The sequence below is a fragment of the Nicotiana sylvestris genome, chromosome 1 (genome assembly GCF_000393655.2).
Source record: "Nicotiana sylvestris chromosome 1, ASM39365v2, whole genome shotgun sequence".
In the NCBI taxonomy this organism is placed as follows: Eukaryota; Viridiplantae; Streptophyta; class Magnoliopsida; order Solanales; family Solanaceae; genus Nicotiana; species Nicotiana sylvestris.
The window spans coordinates 141,851,000-141,874,298 of NC_091057.1; the positions used below are offsets into that span (position 1 = coordinate 141,851,000).

The 23,299-nt window shown below is 38.4% G+C and overlaps 2 protein-coding genes across 2 annotated transcripts; one reads left to right on the plus strand and one right to left on the minus strand.

Moving 5' to 3' along the window:
- The first annotated feature begins 301 nt into the window (after positions 1-301).
- On the plus strand, positions 302-7,113 carry LOC104210230 (uncharacterized). Its single transcript, XM_070154255.1, has 15 exons — positions 302-751; positions 885-940; positions 1,014-1,101; positions 2,155-2,435; positions 2,610-2,790; positions 3,055-3,354; positions 3,504-3,534; positions 3,632-3,841; positions 3,952-4,014; positions 4,106-4,526; positions 4,618-4,738; positions 4,827-5,347; positions 5,448-5,654; positions 5,708-5,729; positions 6,901-7,113. The coding sequence occupies exons 1-15, from the start codon at positions 302-304 to the stop codon at positions 7,111-7,113; spliced, it is 3,165 nt and encodes a 1,054-aa protein (XP_070010356.1).
- Positions 7,114-7,555: 442 nt separating this feature from the next.
- Positions 7,556-8,711, minus strand: LOC104215825 (uncharacterized). Its single transcript, XM_070154259.1, has 2 exons — positions 8,423-8,711; positions 7,556-8,064 (listed from the first exon to the last, which is right to left on the minus strand). The coding sequence occupies exons 1-2, from the start codon at positions 8,709-8,711 to the stop codon at positions 7,556-7,558; spliced, it is 798 nt and encodes a 265-aa protein (XP_070010360.1).
- Between the last annotated feature and the right edge of the window lie 14,588 nt (positions 8,712-23,299).

Consider the following 23,299-nt stretch of genomic DNA (forward strand, 5'->3'; position numbering starts at 1 on the left):
ATTCTGCCCATTATTCCCAAGTTTTCCTTCTTTCTCTATCAGTTAACAGAGTACACTTTCCATAACTCCATAGCCAACCGATGAGAACGCAAAAGTGAAACACATTCGAGTTGTAATTTTTTCCTTCCGATTCCGTTCTATCTCTTCGTCTAGTACCTAATTTTGGGTGACATATTTGCTTTGGGTGAATTTTTTGCTCCTGAAAGTACATTTTAGTGAAAGTGGGTTTTCAAAATCATAGGATTTTTATGTTTTCCTTTGTACTTTTGTGAATCAATGTCTATGGGTTGTTGTTTTCTCTATGGGTCGGAAGAGTTGTGTGCGTAGATGGTGGCGCTTTGGACAATATCATTTTTCAAAAGAAGTAGCTGCTGAATCCGTTGCCTCAGCCATGTCTGGGCCTAGTTTTTCCTTATTTTCTGATTCTCAGTCTCCACTTAGTCGTAACCCTAGCAATAGTCATGTTGAAAACACAACTGAAAATGTAGAATTAGAGGGTGGAAAAGGCAAAAATATTAATGTCGCATCAGTCGATGAAATTCCATACCTGTCATTACCCGACACAAATTTTGAACCAGTCATAGGAGATGTTCCTGTGACTGATAAGGGAAAAGGTAAAGTTGTTGAGGATTCTGAGTTAGGGAGAAGCCGACGTGAATCCGTGCCTGAAACAGAGACTCAACCAGTAGATGTTGATTGTAGCGATGATTCTCAGTTAAAGAAGAGAAAAATTTGTGTCGCACCCAAGAAGGTAATTTTCTTACAATTATGATCTTTGCGATTTTTAATGTATAGTACATTGTTATTTTTTGATTTCTTATTATGCTTTTGTATTATATCATAGTTATAGTCAGTTGTGTTAATTTTTTGAATTAAATTGACAGATTAAATTAATGTTCTGCTTGAGGTTTAAAAAAATGGTCGCTGATTCACTAGTGCTGTCAATCAGTAGTTGTTGTTGTCAACCAAATTTATTGAAGTCAGAGCTGCTCTGTGTGATTTCTGATTTTCAGCTTTACATTAGATGATTTTGTACGTGATCTAGTGTTTAGGCCAGTTGATAGTGGTGGGGAGAAGCAAGTATGGAAGGAATGGGACCGTGTAAGTTATGTGTGCAGAATGAGCTTTTCTTTATAGGTGGCATGGTGTGGATGGGGTCAATGTGCAGAAGCCCCACGGCCTTGGCTGGTGACCACCACTGGCATTGATTATAGGCAGGCATCGGGGTAGAGTGATCATGTATGGGGCGTTTTCTGAATAACATTCATTGTCCCTTTTGAAACATCTGAAGAATCCCTTAACCTTAAGTAATAAGTTAGGACATGATTGACTTATTTTCTAATGAAAATGATTTGTTGAATTGGTGCTAAGTAGTATACAAAAAAGATGCCAGGTACTCAGTTACATGATTGACATAGTACTTGAGTCTGGAAGGGGGAGGCAATGCTATTTGACATAGTTCTTCTAAAAAATTGCATTTATATTCTTTATCCGATTGTTGCGTAACTGGTGTTTTGTTGCAGTGGCAATGGCACGCATGATGTTTCCCATAGAAGTTTTGTGCCTATAGACATAGTGTATGTGTGTTATGTGATAGTTTTTATAGTTATAGACAGTTGTTGGAACAACCCCGTACAACTATTTACCCTGTTAGTATAGCTATATACTATCATATGCTTCTGGATCTTTTTTTAGCTGTCTTCGCTATTTGTTTTTCCTTTAATAATAGTAGTATCGTACAGTATCTTGAAAATACTTTATAGCTGCATTTCTTTTTACTTTTTCTCTTTATTCCTATCTGTTATGTAATAGTAGTATAGTCATTTGTAGTTGCCGGAAATTAGTCAGTATAATTGTATACCCTGCTGGTATAATTATATGTCGTGTTGGTATCGTATGGTAGTTGTGATATTTTTAGTTGGTTTAGTTGCATTTTAAGTGAATTCTATTTCTAAAATTATTTTATATGAACATGTTTTGCAGTGTTGAGATTTCCTTGTGCCTATTGACTTAGATTATAAACCAAAGGTTGATTGGGATACCAATTGTCATGTTATTCATCAATTGAAAGCGAATTTATCAAAGCGGCAACTTCGACTGTTTAAGAAAACATGCTTTGGCTATTTTTTGGATCTGCCACCAGTGATTGTGCAGATTCGTGTTATGCACCATTTGCTTATGAGAGAAGTACATCATGAGGTTAAAAATGAGATGCGGTTTGTAGTGAATGATTCTAGGTTGCGGTTTGGCTTGGGTGAATTTGCACTTGTTACTGGGTTGAAATGTAAGAGTGATACAAGTATAGAGAGCATAGCAGAGAATAGATTGATTTCAAAATATTTTGGGACTGCATCCGTGACATTTGCCCAACTAGCAGACTGTTTTAAGAAGAAGAAATGGGAAACGGATGATGATGCGTTGAAGATAGCAGTTCTGTATTTTGTCAACAACTTCTTATTTTCTCAACTCAAAACAAAGGCTATTTCACGGTTTTACATTGACGTGGTTGAGTCTGGTGATTTTAATAATTATCCCTGAGGTATAGATGTTTATAAAGCTACAATTGACTCGTGTTCCAACAAGTTTCAAGATAAGTCTTCTTTTTATAGACTTGGTGGCTTCCCGTTGGCTTTACAGACTTGGTTGTATGAATGCTGCCCAAGTTTCGATGGTCACTTTGCTGATCATCTTGGAAACAACAAACTTCCACGAATTTTGAAATGGGCAGTCATGGGTCAAATCCCGAATGAGCGAGTTGTTTTGCAAATGTGTAGCTTGCAACGCAAACAGGTAATTTTCTCATAGTTTTGTTGCCTCTCTTAATGTTTTGGTACACTAGTTTAGTCACAGTTGTAGCAATATCCCAGTTTAGTGATATACTCTGTTGGTATACATGTATACTATATTGGTATCATGTATACTATATCCCAGTTCAGTGATATACTCTGTTGGTATACATGTATACTATATTGGTATCATATGGTAATATGGATCTTTTTTCTTTCATACTTTATTATCATTTCTATTTCTAACTAGTGTGCTTAATAATTGCAGCTAAAGAACATCACCCCAACTGATGATGAGAAGAAACAATTTGATGTGCGTGGTCTAAGCTTTGAAATTGAAGTTGAGTGCACTGACAGCCAACCCAGCCAGCCCGATAACTTTCAGGTTTTTGGCACTCAATTACCAAAGACACAAAGTATGCCTGAAAGTACTGGAGGTGATTCCCAACCTACCAATGCTGAGGCAATGAAAGAGTTACAAGCTTTGAAGCTTTTTGTAAAGAACAAGTTTGAGGAGGTGCTTGCAGCTATTGGTAGGCAGTCAGTGAAACCAAAGGGAAATTCAACGGTATTCATCTTTTATATAATATAATGCTATAGTATATTGTTCAAAGATGCAATATATGCTTATAGGATACTATTCCATTCTTTACTTTTAGTGCACATAGTATTCTTGTAATATACATAAGACTAAAATTGTTAGTTTCTCATTTTCAGCACAAGCAACAGGATGATGATTTGCGTTCTGGTAAAATGTTGTATATGTAATTTTTGATTATTTATTTAATTAATTAACTCTATGTATTTGTGCATTGACTAACCTTTTTTTAAAAAACTTTTTTCAGCCCCCTTCGTAAATGAGCATGATTTTGGTTTGGATTCTAACTTTGAACTATCTGCATCTGCAATTGATCAAATCACCGCTATTGCACAACAAGCAACATATAAGCAGTCATATCATGATGTTAAAAAGTCGGGTCCTGCTCCGCTGCCATCAGGAATCCCTATACAGACACGAGCAGATGTTGTTATTGAGTCTAATACTGCTCCACAGGGTACGATGTTGATGTTACTAATTCTGTAGTTAGTATGTAAATGATAGGTTCTTGATAGTTTTTTATTTTTTATTTAAGTAGTGATGCTGATAATGCTTTTATGTGTTTAGCATGTCGGGTTGATGGTGTTGGTCAAGTGGATGTTCGTGGAAGTAATGTGAATTTGCCTTCTGGTAATGTCTTCTATATATAACTTTTCATTCTTTTTTTCTAAATTTCTTAACTTTGTATATTTATTTATTCACTAGCATTTTCTAATTTAAGCTCCATGTCGACACGGGGGTGATCTTCACTTGGATTCTGATTTTGAATATACTGATTCTCAACTTGATCTAATTGCTGCCATTACACAAGGAGGGAGACGTAATGTAAATCAATCTGGAAATGATCTGACAACTCGTGCTGTAAATAAGTCTAAACCTGATCAGTCGGTATCAAGAAATATTGTTCAGATACAAACAGATGTTGAAACTACTCCTGCAGTTTTAACACAGAAAAGGCGCCCCGCAGCTGTAAAACAGTCACCGTATAGGAATGACTGGCAATCTGGTGTTAGTGCAGTTGGGGGATCCTCAAAGGTTATCAAAGGAAGATTTTCATTTGTAAATGACATTTCAGAGACGGTTGATTTTAAGCTTACGACTGCATTCTCAAACTTTGTTGAAGTAAATATGCAATTGGGAGAGTGCGTATTCGTTTCCATGTACTTTTGTTTTCATTTTTTCTTAATATTTGTTGTTATATTTCTTATCCATATCTTCTTTTATACGAAATAGGGAAGTGTATTTACCTAGTGATCAAAAGCTAGAGCCTTGTTTTGACTTTAAAGTTGAACAGATTGATGATAAGACGTTTTTCCATACCTTAAACTATTCTGGCAGGCCGCTCTCTAGTTCGGTATGTGTACTGCTTTTTATTTTTGTTGTTGTAGTAGTTCATTCATATTGTTAGTGGTAGTCATGTTTTCTTCCTCTCTTTTTTGCAGCACTTGAATATTATATTCTACTATCTTAGGAAGAAGGCGAAATATGGAATTAATATGCCAATCAAAGTCACAACTACAGATACTCTTTTTAATAATATCATTCAAAGGGTTTTCACAGAATTTGTAAAAGGTGGGAAACAAGATCATTTGATTGATAGATCAGACGATATCATGGAGTACATGAAAGGATTTAGGATGCATTGCAACACTCCATGGCACCAGGTTGATCATGTCCTTTTTCCAATTAATTTGGCAGAAATTTGGCATTGGATATTGGGGTGTGTGTCATTCCACAAGAGATGTTTTTATGTATATGACTCGCTACGTAGTCGAAAGCACAAAAAAGCTATTCAGAAAGTGGCAAAGGCTTATGCTGTATTGATCCCCCTATTTCTAGTTAGTATTAAATTCTATAACCAAAGAAGTGACATTGTAGTAGAAAATGGTCTGCACATGGGAAAGAAGTTGACTGATCCTTTTGATATTGAATTGATTACAAATCTACCAACACAGCAAAATTCGTAAGAATGGTTACTTTTTTTTTTACTTTGTTTTCCTCATTCATATTAACATTTTCACTTCTAATTGATTTTTATATTCTATTCATTTGTTTTATTTCAGAGATTGTGGAGTATATGTTGCTTGCTTTGCAAAGTATATTATTGAAGATCTTCCAATCCCTGTTGCTAATTTTGATGTGGATGTTCTTCGAGCTAGGTTTGGTATACTGTTGTGGCACTATGGGAGGAACAAGCAGTTGCATGGCGAATCAAGTGAATCTGAGGCTCCAGTAGCACCTAAAAAGACTCGTGGAAAGAAACGCAAGAAGTAGTATAGGTCTCTTTTTGGTTTTAGTTAATTGTATCATGAAAACTTTGCAGGATTTTAATAGTTTTTGGTGAAGTATGGTATTATTAGTAGTAAATGACCTTCTGCTGATTCAAGACTGTAGGAAACTTGTGCCTTTATAAAATATTTCCAGCTGCTAATATTTCTTTTGTCATATTTAATTATTCTGGTTCAAAATATGTGGTAATAGATTTCTTCAAGTACATGGGGGTTATCAGTATAGTTATGTCTCTTGATGCTGAAAATTTGCTGATTTTGTTTCTGATTTCAGCTTGTTTTATTAGGCTTTTCTTAGGCTTCTTCCATAAAGTTGTTGGTTTATTAGGATGCCTCGGTCCATTCCTTTGCCAGAGGGTAAGGTTTAATGGATTCAGCAAGTGAAAATTAGGGGCAGATGAAGTGAACACTTCCAGCAACATACAAAGTAGTTGTGACAGATGTTAAACTATCTACTTTCGAATGTGATGACGGTCTAAGCTTTAATGTTCATTTGTAGTTTTAGCATAGATGGTGTATTAGTGTAGTAGAACTATATACCAATCAGGTATAATGGTATACCCTTTGGGTATCACGTTGTATTTGACTCATCTTTTTTCCTGTAGCAACTAGATGTAAGTACTGACATGAGTTGCAAAGTGTGCGCATTTTAGGTATCACGTTGTATCTGGTGCACCATTTATATTTCTGCGCATATTTTGTTTTAGCCATATTAGTGCAATACCACTATATACCAGCGAGGTATACAAATATAACATTGGGTATCACCTTGTATTAATGTACCTGATGATGCACAAATAACTGCATGTAAATGGCTTCCAATTTGTTATAGTTTCAATACAGACATGAGCTGCAAAGCGTGCACCACTTCTATTTCTGCACATATTTTGATACTAATAAGGTATACAGATATACCAATAAGGTATACAGATATACCACTTGGGTATCACAGATATATTTTAGCATCTTTTTTCCTGCAGCAACTAGATGTAAATGCATCCCACTTTTATATACTAAAATAGAAAATAAACAGATTCTTATTGAAAATACAAGTAGCTATATAAATTTGTTGCCAAAAAGTAATTTCGCAAAGAATCATCATACCAAATATATGTCCAGTGCAAGAAATGCATTTTATTTTTTGCTATTCAAATGCTATGATTCTACAATATATGAGTTGTATAAAAACATTGAAGCATTATATCAATCTCTCTTTGGAATATTTCAGCATGTTCTCCGGTTGTGTCCTTTTCTCCCGCATAGTGCACATGTAACTGTATTTCCTTCCCAGCCTCCTATGCCTCTCTTCTTTTTAGGTCTTCCTGGTTTGATTTTTCCTTTTGGTGGCAGTACCACCTACGAAGAGACATGTTCTGGAATTTGCCACGTTGTTTCATCAGGCAATGGATTTACTGGTATCTCATATGTTTTCAGCAAGTAGTCTATGTTGTAGTAATTCGAGCAATACTTGTATGAATCCATATGGAATTTTTGTATAACTGCCATTGTATGTGGAGATGGAATATCGTCTAGCTGAAACCTCCCACAACTGCAGTTTCTTTCATGTAGGCGCACCACATTTCTTGTTTGGCCATCAATTACTAAATGTAAGAATTCAGTTGATGGCAACACCTAGTATAATTTTAATTAAGAAAAGTCATTAGCTATATGAAGTAATAGTATTTTTTAAATAACAATATTCAGTTGTTTAGTGAAATCACTAAGGTAAAAAAGTAAAAATACAGTACGTGCAGTGTGTTTATGATTTTGAAAATGCATACCGTCATCGTCTGTGATAAGATAGTATTATCTGCCAATATTTTTTCATACTTTGCACCAATCTTCATAAATGATTCCACTGCATCCTTCCGATTGGTGTAATTCTATTTTTGAATCAATGTTGTCATAAAGTCAAGCAAATTCACAACTGGGAGGTCTCTTGCATGCTTGTTTGTTGCATTTACTGATTCCGCAATATTCGATGTCATGGTCATGGTTCTATTTGCCTTGGAATGCGCCCGGGACCATTTATCATATCCAATATCCATCAGGTATGTTTTCACTCTACTATCAATAGCTTCTAATTCTGCCATATGCCTGTTGAATTCTTCAACAGTGTATGCGCTTGCTAAAGCAAAATATACTTCTTTGATTTGTTTTTGGCTCTTCCTGAAGTTTGTCTTTATATTGTTACACAAATGGAACATACATGCACAATGAGGGACTTCTGGATAGACAATTAAAGTTGCTTTCCATATAGCATCATGCCTGTCTGATACAATGCACATTCCCTCTCTTTGTCCATAGGTTTCTCTCAACTGCACGAAGAACCATTCCCACGATGCATCATTTTCCGAATCAACAATTGCATATGCGAGGGGTAGAATTTGTCCTGTAAACCCAAAGAACAAAATATCAATTACAACACACTATATTAATTTAGCATTTCATATAGTAGTATAGTCATAGATAGGTGCAGGTGTGTAGCAAAACAACTATATACTCTGTTAGTATACTTGTATACCATACTGGTATCATATAATATTTGAAAATATTTTTTTTGTTTCTTTAACTGAATGTAATTGGATTGTACACAAAATATTAATTTAGTATTTCATATAGTAGTATAGTTATAGGTACGTGCAGGTGTGTAGCAAAACAACTATATACTCTGTTTGTATACTTGTATCATAAATATTTGAAAATATTTTTTGTTTCTTAAACTGAATGTAATTGGTTTGTATTCTTACCCTCTGCGTCTTGCGTGGAAGCCGTGAGTATGGTCCCTCTATATGTTAACTTTAAAAAACTTCCATCAACTACAACTGTTGGCCTACAATAGACCCATCCTCTAATCGATGCATATATATCTATGAATGCATACAAGAAGCTCTCATCTCCTTCAGTGTATAGTCGTGTCACTGATCCTGGGTTAGCGTACTCTAACATATAAAGATATGTTGGCATTTTCTTGTATGATTCACTTGGTGATCGTCTCAATAATTGCATTGCTTTTTCTTTTGATTTCCATGCTTGCATGTAGCTTAAGTCCATACCATATGCTTTTTGGATGTCTCTCTGGATATCTGTTGGTGTATATATGGTTTTCTAGTCAACAAGTTTATCTTGTACCACAACTGCAACAAAAGTTGGGACAGCTTGCTTTTGTGAACAAAATCTCTTATCAGTTAAACAACTGTGGACAGAATTGAAATCTGTCACTTTGAAAAGATTTGATGCTCGCAGGCTTGATGCTTTAAGTCTCCAAGTGCATCTTTCATCCGTGCATTCTAGGATATACCTGTTTATAATACAAATACAGTTATGTATAATGTTTTATTGATAAAAAACACACACAAAAATCCGTACAATTATATACTCACATGGTATACTTTGTTGGTATACTTATATACTGTATCAGTATCATATTTTGCTGATAAAAAATATAGACAAAGCAGCACAATTCTATACTCACATAGTATACTGATTTAGCATACATATATACTATATTGGTATTATGTTTTACTGATAATAACAAAGACAAACCAATACAGTTATATACTCGCATAGTATACTGATATAGCATACTTATATACTATACCAGTATCACTGATAAAAAACACAGACAAACCAATACAATTCCATACTCTTATAGTATACTGATTTAGCATACTTATATACTATATAGGTATCACGTAGTTTTTTTACTTGAAAACATGCAGACAAACCTTCTTGGGCATGATTTATGAACCCGATATTGACATTTTTCTCTAACAGCATACTGTTTCATAACGAGAGCCAGCAGGTTCTTGTCTTCGTAAATTCGTCCTTTTTCAACATTTTGATGAAATTGATCAGTTATGATGTTTGCATCATCAAGTTCTAAAATGGTGTCATCTCCTTCTTGCACATCAAACGTAGTAATCATATCAGTGCTTTCAAATTGTGAAATTTCTAGTGAAATTGGAGCAACATCGAAACTGGAGGTGCTTGCAGCTATAGTGTTTTTAGCAAACAACACACACAGGGGAAGTGTTGTCATCCCTGCACTTGATTTTTTCAATTCCATATAAACACTAACACTCATATCGCTGCAAATTGTAATTGGTGGATATCCTTGAGCAATAGCATACTGGATAACTATTGTTTTACTGTCCTTTTGCAGTTGCTTTGCAATTTCTCTGAGAAGTTGTTCAAATTTCCAATAGGTCTTTATTAGAATTGCATCAACATGAAAATTTATGAAATTATTGTTGTCATCCCATTCTCCACTATGTTGCATCAGAATTGGAATATTTTCCATGATTCTAAAGTTATAATCACTTTTATGCCCAAAATTGAATCTCAACAATGCAAATTTCAACAGTGTTCGAAATCAACAGTGTTCGAAATTTCAACAAAATAACAGCGAAATCAAACCTCTAGATCTCCAGATCTCCAAACCTAGATTAGAATTTTCAGCTAAAATTCAGAAGTTTAGCTCCGAAATCAAAATCAAACCAACAGCAAAATCAAAATCTGAAGAGAACAACAAAATTAAAATTCGAATCAGTATCTTCGATCTGTTTTTTCACACTTACTGCTCTTCGATCAGTGGAAATCTCAATTTTGTGCGCTAATTTTCTGAAATTTTGAAGAGCTTATGCGTTTTTCCACGTTTGTGCGCTAATTTTCTGAAATTTTGAGCAGCTTCTGCGTTTTTATACGTAGGGCATTAAAAGCGTGGGTAGTTATTTTGTTATTGTCGTTTATTTATTAAATGGGTAGGAGTTGTAATTATTTAGTGGGTAAAATTTTTTTAATGGGTAGGGGAGGGTAAATAGTTTCACTTTTATAGGTAGTCTTGTCTTTTCCCCAATATTTTAGTTCATGGGTCAATTTGGGCGGAGCCCAAGTTAACCCATTATATTTTATAATCCATTCTGACTCATTAAGCAGTCCAAATACAACTCATGAAACTCACCCAAAATAAAAGGTATCTCAACCTAACTTATATAGAAATTTATTTAATTGCCCCAATTTTACTTTTATTTTTTTTGTATTTTTAATTTTATGTTCTTTTGTTTTTTTGCACCATCCACCCACTCTGCCTCCCTCCCCTCAAAAAGAATTTTTTTACTTTTTCTTTTTGTATTTTCAATTTTCAGTTTTTTCTTGCACCACCAACCCCCCCTCCCCCCTCAAAAAAATTTTTTTACTTTTTTTTTGTATTTTTAATTTTCTATTTTTTTTCTGCACCACACCCCCGCAAAACCCCCCTCCCCTAAAAAAAAGTATTTTCAATTTTCTGTTTTTTTTTCCTGCACCATCCACCTCCCTCCCCACCCCCGCAAAACCCTTCCCCTCAAAAAAAATTTATCTTTTTTTTTTGTATTTTCAATTTTCTGTTTTTTTTCCTGCACCAACCATCCCCGCTCCCCCCGTAAAACCCCCCTCCCCTAAAAAAATAATTTACTTTTTTTTGTATTTCAAAAAAAAAATTACGTTTTTATTTTTATTTTTAATTTTCTATTTTCTGTTTTTTTTCGTTTTTTTGCATCACTCCCCCTCCTCCTCCCAACCCCAAAAAATTTTTTGACTTACATTTTAAGGTAAAAGGCTTTTTTTATGCAAGATGAGCATGATTCTAAAACATTGGTCAAGTTGGGCGGGTAGGGTTATGACCCATTGTTTAGCCCATCTTGACTCAGCCCATCTTAGCCCAAGTACACTTTGGGCTGGGTTGGGCAATGACCCATTTATTGACCTAACCCATCTTGACCCGCCCAAATTCAGTCCAACCCGCTCATTTGCCACCATTGCGACACACTACGAGTTATGCATATTTCTTACTAATATATTATCAAGATATTCACCTTATGGGTACATTTTTAAATAATAATAAAGGTGGAAAAATATATGAAAGAACTTTGGAAAACAAGGTAAGAATCCTGCCAGCAGAAGCAATATTAGATGAATTCTTCCCCTATGCTTAAGCATTCATGACGGACAAAATTATTCGATACTTATACTAATTGAAGATAGTAGATATCCGATAAATTAGTTAAAATGCACGCAAATTGGTTCAACAATACCTTATAAAAAAGAAAACATACAGACACACACTTTTCACCGGGCTTTCAATTATATATACATGCACGATGCACCACCATTTTATTAGTTTGCTTTCAGTAGATCAATCTGCTTTACTCCTAGCTTTATAATAAGCAAAAGTGCATGTTACTATCAGGGTTGTCTAGATTTGTTGACATGCAAATCATATTTGGTCTAAAACGTAAAAAGGTCGCCTTTCATGAAATAATATGTTACTGTTTCTATAACTTCTGGTTTCCTAATATCCCTGCATATGACTAGAGTATTTAAATAAACTTATTGCTAATTAAGTCAACCTTGTGATATCCATTTCTGAGGTAGATAGTTATTTCGGTAATGCTGGCAAGAACTTCAACTTTTTGGAGAAAGAAGAATGTATATCGTCCAGGTCATTTGCCATTTGGTCTTGTGATCTTGAGTTTTATGTTCGTTGTATATAAGTCATAAGATCTTGCTAAAAAAGCATTTGACATGTAAAGTTGTAAAAGCATATTTCCAGCATTTCTGATACTTACGTTTTTCAAAGATAAGTATCTTTGAAAACATAATTTATTGGATGTGCGAACAAAGTGTCACCTTAGTAATTGAAAAGATTGGTGTGATGACCCAAAATGTCATCACTTGTTTTAGTACGAAATTCCGTATTCTGAGGCATTAAAAACCTCTTTTAGTATCACCTCGATTTGTGTGCACAGTCCGGGCGTCCCGAAAATCCTATATGTGAAAATCTGTGAAAATGATAAATTTTGACTGTAAAATGAATTAATTTGACTTCGGTCAACGTTTTGGGTAAATTGACCCGGACCCGTAATTTGACGGTCTCGAAGGGTCCGTAGGAAAATATGGGACTTGGGCGTATGCCCGGAATCAAATTCCGAGGTCCCAAGCTCGAGAAATGAATTTTAAAAAAAATTATTTTCTGAAATTGTTTAAAGGAATTTGAAATGAAATTTGATTAGAACATGATGGTATTTGGCCCGTATTTTGGTTCCAGCGCCGGTACAGGTCTTATATATGGTTTAAGACATTTCTGTGGAATTTGGTGAAAAACGGATGTCATTTGACGTGATTCGGACCTAAATTGCTAAAATTGAAGTTTTAAGAAGTTTGAGAAAATTCTTTGATTTTGAGGTTTAATTCGTTGTAATTGAGGTTATTTTGGCGATTTTATCGCATAGATAAGTTCATATGATGTCATTAAGTTAGTACGTATGTTTGGTTAGGAGCCCCGAGGGCTCAGGTGTGTTTCGGAAGGTTTTGGACTTAGGAAAAGTTGCAGGTTTTTTCACCTGTTGGTATTCTAGTATGCCCTTCTTCGCGTTCGCGGGAGGACCCTCGCGAACGCGATGTGTTAATTTTTATTGAAGGAAATTCCTTCTACGCGAACGCGTAGCCCAGGTCACGAACACGAGGCGTTGGGGGGTCTTCCCTTCGCAAACGCGGTCCTGGCCACGCAAACGCGAAGGCTAATTGAGCCTAGGGAGGGGTGGGGCATTTGACCTACACGAACGCGATCCATTGCTCGCGAACGCGAGGCTCAAGGAGTTTCTCCTCCGCGAACGCGATGGACTTGTCTCAAATGCGAAGAGTAATTTCGCCCAGTAATTTTAAAAGTTCAGAAACAGTAGCATTACGGGACTTAACCCAAATTTCATAACTTCTTCATCTCAACTCCAAATTGAACAATTTTTGAAAGGGAATTTCACCACCAATTCACAGGTATGTAATCTTAGACTCATTTTCTCCAATTTTCATTAACACCCATTAGATTTCTAGGCTTAAATCATGTAATTAAGGGTAGAAAATTAGGGATTTGGGTAGAATTAGGACTTTTTGGTTAATTGTGATTTAGACCTCGTTTTGGGGTCGGATTTCAAAAATAATTACATATTCGGGCCCGTGGGTGAATGAGTGATCGGGTTTTGATCCGAACCTCGTATTTTGACCCAGCGGGTCTGGGGTCAATTTTTGGATTTTTTTGGAAGAATGATTAGAAGGCTATAATTAGGTATTGAATTGGATTGTTTTGCATTTATTGATGTTACTAAGTCGATTATGCATAGATACGATTGTCTTGGAGCCAAATTTGAAAGGAAAGCGGTGTTTGAGGCTTGAGTTGGCCTTGGAAGTTTGAGGTAAGTGTTGTCACACCTCCTTTTTCCGCACCCGAGAGGGTACAAGGGAGTTTTTTCCAATTAAAGGACAATCGAAAGGGGATTGGTTTATTTATTTCAGAGTCGCCACTTGGGAGATTTAGGGTGTCCCAAGTCACCAATTTTAATCCCGAATCGAGGAAAAGAATGACTCCATATTACAGTCTGCGTACTAGAAATCCGGATAAGGAATTCTGTTAACCCGGGAGAAGGTGTTAGGCATTCCCGAGTCCCGTGGTTCTAGCACGGTCGCTCAACTATTATATTCGGCTTGATTATCTGATTTTTATACAAATATGAACTTATGTGCAAATTTTAACCTTTTACCGCTTTCATAATTATTATTATTGTTATTATTATTTTTACAAGGAATTGCAACGTCGTGAAAACATATCTCGAATCACGTTACATCAATGCACACGCGGTTGTTGACATATCTCGACTCGGTTGAGATTTGGATTTGGGTCACATAAATGTGCACCCGAGTTTAAGAAAATAAATTATTAAAGGTGCGCCTAAAGTAACTAGCGTCTTGTTATTTTGGGGAAGGCCGTAAAATTCGCTAGACGGCCTGTCCCGAATTCTAAGTACTTCAATATATGTATATTTAGAGGGCCCCACAGCTTGTGCATTTGTTTGTCGAGGCTCATCTCATTTATTATTAAAAGAATTTGCAACGTCATGGAAATGCATTTCGGACCACGCCATAATCAATATACCCGTGATTAGAGACACATTTCGATTCCGTTGAGATTTGGCCTTGGGCCACATAAATGTGAACCCGAGTTTAAGGAGATAATATTATTAAATACGCGCCTAAAGCAACTAGCGTATTGTTATGTTGGGAAAAGGCCGTGAAATTCGCTAAACGGCCTATCCTGAATTCTAAATATTTTAATATATATATTTGGAGGGCCCCGCAGCTTGTGCATTTTTATTTGTCGAGGCTCATCTCGTCTTTATTTTTAAAGGATATCCTATAGCGGCTATGTTATCTTGTCGCATTTGTTTCTACTAATTGAAAGTAAAATGATCCTACTCAATTACATGCTTGCAGGTTATTTATAACAGAATTCCGAATGCCTTTGCAGAATGAGAAGACATGGCCATGCACGTGGGCAGCTAATCGGACATTATGGGCCCAAACCCAACCCATACGGTATCGGCTGGGCCTGCGCCACTGCCTTTCTGATGAAAGCCTGCTGAGTTCGTTCGATTCGGGCTCGACCTTCGTGAGGTTAAGAAGTGCAGGCTTGCACTGTTTGTTTTTAAAGCAATGGTTTGCCAATTATAAGGAGGCAATTTATCAAAAGGAAATGAAATCAACTAACATGGATAGTTTGATGCAGTTAAGGACATGCTAAACATAATTAGATAATGTCTAAGATACAACCTACTGCATTGGGAATACTTTTATCTATCAGCCTACTTATACAAACTAACATTCAATCACCATACATTGATATCTACCGGGCATGCAGGCTACCTTACATGATCCAAACAAGAATGTAAACTATTATACATTACATGATGTTCAATATAACAGTCTATGCATGAAATAAATATCTTCAGATCTTCTCTTTTGTATTCATGCTCAACTTTCAAGTTACATTGACACTATTAATCGTGTACCTGGTATAGCAAAGCAAAAGAAGAATGAGAATGATCAGCTGAGTAGTACACAACAACACAGCAATAGCAGGTAAGCAGCAATCAACAATCAACAGCAAACAATCAGCAACAAACGTCACCAATAGTCCATAGATAAACAGCAGCAGTCTCAACAACAAGGGAAACCCAATAGTTGGTCGAGCAACAATCAAACAATCCCAGAAATAGAATGATGAAACAAACAGAAAGCCAGAGTACTCAATGTAACAGCACCAGCAGTTCGACAAACACAAACAGCTCGGCAAATAACCCACAAACAATTAGCAAAGACAGCTTGGCCAACTTAAACTCCTGAGCAGTTTTCAGACAGTGTTTGGTTACAATATTCTGAAAATTTCTTTATGTTTCTTTCTTTTTCTCAAGACTAAAAGTCCAACCCCTTTTAAGTTCTGAAACAACTTATTTATAAGCCAACAACCCAGTGCAGTCAAGCTGCCTGGATCCTGCCAATTGCAATCTGCCCATACCCCTTAGCTTCCCATGCCTAGAGGCATTTTTCTTGGTAAACTTAATCAGCCCCCCATGCTTTGTCCTATTGCTCTAATTTAAAGTATTCATTTAATTCCCATGCTCTTGTGTTTTGTTCCCCATTAATAGTATTTTAATTGACACTTGACAACTTCTTTAATCCTGAACACTTAGTCAATTTCTTCCCCCCAACCAAAACTATCTCACAGACCCTTGATCATTGTTGTCTTGCCCCACCCTTTCATTCTATTGTATCTGTCAGTCTACCAGTTCGAATCCCCCCTCCCACAGCTAAAAAACCAACCTACAATCAGTCCAACACAAGCATTTAACAAAACCAGCCAGTAAGAGTTAGGTCGTTTGTTATTTGATGCTGTGAAACTAACGACAACATGTGTCGAGTCGACTTTGCGAGTTATAATGTATAATAACTAATCGCTGATCGACTGAACTCAAAACATAACAAATGAGTGATTCAGGCATTTTTCCGAACAACGATGGAACTTTACGACACTTAATTATTTAACGACGTTACTCAAATCGACTATACGAACTAATATACGTAACAATTAATCGACAAACAACACTGACTAAACAAGGCACCAATTTATTTCAACACTCGGGGCATTTAACACGGAGTTTATGAAACTTAACTGGTCGACAACATCAGTCGAAGCGAACAAACATCTTATAACACTCATTTAACATTTAAGAAAAGAAATCGACCAAACAAAAAGGGTCTTTTGAAGATGGGGAGAACTGACAGAAAATAATCAAAAGATTCAGAACAAATATACGAACATATGCACAAACAAAAGGAAAGAAAAGAAGATTACACCGGGAACTTACCTCACCACGAAACAGGTTTGGTTTTTTAGGGTTCTTGAACTCAGATTTGGGATTTGACAAGTTCTGCTTGCATTTGACCGGAACCAAAGCTGATTAAGGCCTGAGGGACGTTAGGGGAGTGACTAGGGTGAATATGGGGTGGTTTGGTGTAGATCTAGGTTTGGTCTCGGATCTTCGAATGAAGATTCGAGACGTTCGGGGAAGATTCGAGGTAAGCTGAGTGTGGATTTGGAGAGGATGGGTCATGGTAGTTCAAGGGTGTTAGACTCATGGCCAACGACACCGTTGCCGCCGGCTTTCAGTCGAAGGGGTGGGGTGGCGGCTAGGGTTTGGGTGTTAGGGTTGGTCAGGGAGACGATGAAGCCGGGGGGGGGGTGTTTTGGATAGGGGGCGGGGTAACCAAGTTGGGCTTTATATATGATTTTGAGGTTTAGATCCTGGCCGTCGGATCATGTGAGATCAAGGGCCAGGATCTACTCATTGAAGAGAGACGACGTCGTTCGAGGGCTGATGGTGAGTTGAGACCGGGTAGGGAATTGGATCGGGTCAAATTTGACGGGCCTAAGGGAAGGCCTGGATCCGTTGGATCAAGGGGTTGGACGGCTCAGATCAATTGCCTAAGACGACGTCGTTTGGGTTAAATGAGTGGTCCGATCGGGACCGTTCATTTGAATCAAATCAACGGCTCAACACATGGACGCTGATACGGCGTCGTTTGGGACGTACCCGGGCAGCCTGTGCTTGGACTGGACCTGTGTCCTGGTTTTGGGCTTGATTTTGATTTATTTCTTGGACCAAACCAATTTCATCACTCTTTTCTTTTTGTTTTCTAATTTTAAAGAAAAATAAAAATAAAATAAAATAAATGAAATTAAAACCACCATTAATTTAATCACTTAACACAATTATCACACACATATAAAAATATTTGAAGTAGGTTAAATCACAACCTAGAATAATAGATGCATATATATTTTTTGTGAATTTTCTTTTAATGACCGAATTATGGTTTAATTACCATGACATACATATTTTGTATTTTGTTCGATAAGATTAAATGAAAAATGGACAGAACCACAAATGACTAACAGTATACGTCACGGAAAATCGAAAAATTGTACAGCGGGGTCATTTGTCACTATTTTTGTTTTCTTTAGGAGTGATTGTCCGTGAAGCAAAAATCACGTGCTTACAGCTGCCCCTCTTTGCCCGAAGACACGAAGGGTTTTCGCGCAAAGATAAAGCAAGCGATTTTTGCTCGTCCGAGTACTCCGTGTGAAGCATTTTTTGAAAAAGATTTGACCGAACCTTTGCTTCAGAGGTTTCCTACATATCCTGGGCTGAACAGGAATCAGGTCAATGTAGTTCGGGAAATTTTGGTAGCTGGGACTACCGTGTGACTGTAGTGTTTGCTGTTGTTGTGCGCTGTTGTATGCTGCTGTAGGATGCTACTGCTCAACCGATCTCCTTGTTACATTGTTCTAAAAGGAAAAACAAGAAGCTAGGCTAGAATGTGGATCATAAGATCTCATCTATCTTCAACTTGTTCTTGTCGCCTTGCTTTCTTGTCGGCTTGCGTTTTCCTCCGATGCTTTTATTTTGTGAACTTGAGGGATGGTACTGGCCCTTTGCTCCTCTGAGTACCAGTTTTCATCATTTTTCTCGGTCCGCTGGGGACATGGCCTTCTTCATTAAGCTTTTCAATGGTTCCTTTGGTGGTACGGCCCTCTTCATCAGACTTGTTATGTTGGGCATGGTCTAATGTTCGCAAGCCGCTTCTTTCAAAACGCATCCTTTCTTCCTTCTGACACATGCACTTGAGTTTGCAACCTTATGCTTCCCTGTGCTGGGGGGTTTTATTGTTTCCTGCTGGGGATTCCTGTTGTAACCTTCCGCCTTCCGATGGGGTTACTGATTTCAAAATCTGCAATATAAGACTAAACGTATTCCCACATTATACTGGTGGGCGACCTAGAACATAAAGCATTCCCGCATTTTACTGGTGGGCAACCTAGAACAGAAAGTATTCCCGCATTTTACTGGTGGGCGACCTAGAACAGAATGTATTCCCGCATTTTACTGGTGGGCGACCTAGAACAGAAAGTATTCCCGCATTTTACTGGTGGGCGACCTAGAACAGAATGTATTCCCGCATTTTACTGGTGGGCGACCTAGAACAGAAAGTATTCCCGCATTTTACTGGTGGGCGACCTAGAACAGAAAGTATTCCCGCATTTTACTGGTGGGCGACCTAGAACATGAATGTATTCCCGCATTTTACTGGTGGGCGACCTAGAACAGAAAGTATTCCCGCATTTTACTGGTGGGCGACCTAGAACATGAATGTATTCCCGCATTTTACTGGTGGGCGACCTAGAACAGAAAGTATTCCCGCATTTTACTGGTGGGCGACCTAGAACAGAAAGTATTCCCGCATTTTACTGGTGGGCGACCTAGACTAAAAGGTATTCCTCTTGTTATACAGGTGGGCGCCTGAATGCAAATATATGATATGTATTCCCGTATTATACTGGTGGGCAACCTAGAACAGAAAGTATTCCCGCATTTTACTGGTGGGCGACCTAGAACAGAATGTATTCCCGCATTTTACTGGTGGGCGACCTAGAACAGAATGTATTCCCGCATTTTACTGGTGGGCGACCTAGAACAGAATGTATTCCCGCATTTTACTGGTGGGCGACCTAGAACAGAATGTATTCCCGCATTTTACTGGTGGGCGACCTAGAACAGAATGTATTCCCGCATTTTACTGGTGGGCGACCTAGAACAGAATGTATTCCCGCATTTTACTGGTGGGCGACCTAGAACAGAATGTATTCCCGCATTTTACTGGTGGGCGACCTAGAACAGAATGTATTCCCGCATTTTACTGGTGGGCGACCTAGAACAGAATGTATTCCCGCATTTTACTGGTGGGCGACCTAGAACAGAATGTATTCCCGCATTTTACTGGTGGGCGACCTAGAACAGAATGTATTCCCGCATTTTACTGGTGGGCGACCTAGAACAGAATGTTATTTCCTCCCGGAACGGCAAGGCATAGAACTGTATTGCCTGGGGATAAACTTTGGGACTGTTAGGGTTATCTTGCATCGGATCAATTTCCCTTTCCTGTGGAGTCCGACCACTTTGGACTTGGGTCCGTGATTTATCGACGTTCTGCGGGGAGACCTTCTCGGAACTTGGTCCACGAGTCCTTCACTCGTCATTTTCCGCTCTCTTTACGTCACCCTTCTTTCGATGCAATTCGTCCTTTGGTTTTGCGACCGACGCCTTTTGTCTTATTCTCGGTTTTTGGCCTATCCCTTTCGTACTTTGCTTTTGGACCCCTTCAGTCTCTGGTAGTAAACTTTGAAAGATCTTTTTCAAAACAAATTTTTAGAAAGAAAACGAAAAAGGTAGAAAAGGAGAAAAATCTTTCTGAACCAAAAAAACTTATCTGGATGACATGACTGGTCCTTATGATCATGACGTGCACCATAGATTCCCGACCCAGTCTATTTGTATCAATCATCTTGCCTGATGGTCTTACTTGCTGGGGATAAATGAGTGTCCATTTCTTTGCGAACGTGGACCCTTTTGTCGATCTGTCTTGTCGCCTCATAGCGCCCTTCGAGGGGTTTTTTACTAATGAGACTCTCTCTTTTCTCTCAGCTCCCGGCGCCTTATGGTGCCTGTGAAGGTTTTCACCGATAAGACTCTCTCGTTTATATCTCTCATCTTTCGTCGCCTTGTGGTGCCTGCGAAGGTTTTCACCGCCAAGACTCTCTCATTTTATTTCTTCACCGGAGAGTTGGAGGGCTGTCGATATGACCCTCTCTTCTGGAGATTCCTTTGGACTATCAATTCATTTCCAGTTTAATGATCCTCTTCTTTGCCGGGGATTAGTGTATTGTTCTCGGCTTTATTTGCCTGACTTGGCACCTCTTGGATATTGATCGGGAGGTCTTTTGGACGTCGACGTTGGTTTTGGTGTGGGGCTAAAAGAAAGGCTATCAAAAGATGAAATAACTTTGATGGGTGATCCGCTACAACTTTTGGAATCAAACCTTTGTTGGAACTTTAAAACATAACCTCTGCCCCAACTTTCTTGCCTGGGGATTTTTTTTCACTATGTTGAGCTACGTGCGTTACGCACCCTGTGCCTATTATGCACACTTATGCACACTATGACCGAGCCGTGAGGCGTCTACGTATCCTCTTTGAGGAATCAGGTCAAACGTAGTTCCCACGATTTTGTTTTTCTTGTGATTTTATCTTCTTCTTTTCATTTTCTTTTACAATTTTCTTTTTCCTTTTTTTTTCTTTTCATATCTTTTCCATTAGTGATTCCAAAAGAGGGATATGAAAGAATAACTTAAGGCTCAAAAGGGGGAAACAAGGGTAAAAGGTGTTTGGATAGAAGAAAGAATTGCCTCCGTCATTTCATTATCCAATAAGTACCAAGTACAAACAAACGAACCAATAATTGCCATAATCAAAGAAATTACGCACAATATCTCTTGACTGCATCCGAATTGATAGCCATGTCAACACATCTTCCCTCGATATCCGTCAAACACAAAGCACCGTTGGACAATACTCTGGTCACGATATAAGGCCCTTGCCAATTTGGGGCGAACTTGCCTTTTGCCTCGACCTGATGTGGGAGGATCTTCTTCAATACCTGCTGCCCTATTTCAAACTTCCTGGGGCGTACCTTCTTATTGTATGCCCTTGCCATTCTCTTCTGATATAGCTGACCATGGCACACTGCTGCCAATTTTTTCTCGTCTATCAAGCTCAACTGTTCTAGTCGAGCTTTGACCCATTCATCATCATCAATTTCGGCTTCAACGACAATCCGGAGGGACGGAATTTCGACCTCCGCTGGTATTACGGCCTCATTTCCGTATACCAACAAATAAGGAGTTGCACCTATGGAAGTCCGGACGTTAGTGCGATAACCCAACAAAGCAAAGGGTAATCTCTTGGGCCATTGTCTAGATCCTTCCACCATCTTTCGCAGTATCTTCTTGATGTTTTTATTGGCTGCTTCGACCGCTCCATTCGCCTTGGGGCGATATGGGGTGGAATTGGTGTGTAATCTTGAATTGTTGGCATACCTCTCTCATCAGACTGTTGTTAAGGTTCGCACCGTTGTCCGTAATGATCACTTTTGGGATCCCAAATCTGCAAATGATATGGGAGTGCACAAAATCCACCACTACCTTTTTAGTTACCGACTTGAAGGTTTTAGCCTCAACCCATTTGGTGAAGTAGTCAATGGTTACTAGAATGAACCTATGACCGTTGGATGCTGCCGGCTCGATAGGTCCAATGACATCCATGCCCCATGCCACAAACAGCCAGGGTGCTGACATCCTATGTAACTCTGTTGGCGGAGAGTGAATCAGATCTCCGTGTATCTGACACTGGTGGTATTTTCTCACGAAAGAGATACAGTCATGCTCCATGGTAAGCCAATAATATCCTGCTCGAAGGATCTTCCTTGCCAATACATATCCGCTCATATGTGGCCCGCAAACTCTAGCATGTACCTCTGCCATGACCGTCGTGGCTTGACCGGCGTCTATACATCTTAACAATCCCAAATCCGGGGTTCTTTTGTACAACACTCCTCCGCTGAGGAAGAAACCATTTGACAAACGCCGAAGGGCTCTTTTTTGGTCTCCAGTGGCCTGTTCCGGATATATCCCCATTTTGAGGTACTCCTTGATATCATGAAACCAAGGTTCACCATCTACTTCCTCTTCTACCGCGCTGCAATAAGCGTGCTGGTCACGAACCTGGATGTGCAGAGGGTCAACATACATTTTGTCAGGGTGGTGCAACATTGATTCTAGGGTGGCCAATACATCCGCAACCTCGTTATGAACTCTCGGGATATGTTTGAACTTCACCGATCGAAATCGCTTGCTCAGATCGTGCAAGCATTGTCGATATGGTATGAGTTTCAAATCCTGTATTTCCCATTCACCCTGAATATGATGTACCGAGAGGTCCGAGTCTCCCAAGACCAAAACGTCTTAGACATCCATGTCCGCAGCCAATCGCAGACCCAAAATGCAAGCTTCGTACTCGGCCATATTATTGGTGCAATAGAAGCGTAGTTGAGTCGTAACAGGATAATGGCGCCCTGTTTTCGAAATGAGTACCGCTCCTATTCCAACCCCTTTCGCGTTCGCAGCTCCATCGAAGAAAAGCTTCCAACCTGGTTCCTCGGGTAACTCCAGCTCGTTTGTATGCATCACCTCCTCGTCAGGAAAATACGTTCTTAAAGGCTCGTATTTTTCATCAACGGGATTCTCTACCAAATGGTCGGCCAACGCTTGGGCTTTCATGGCTGTCCTTGTCACATAGACGATATCG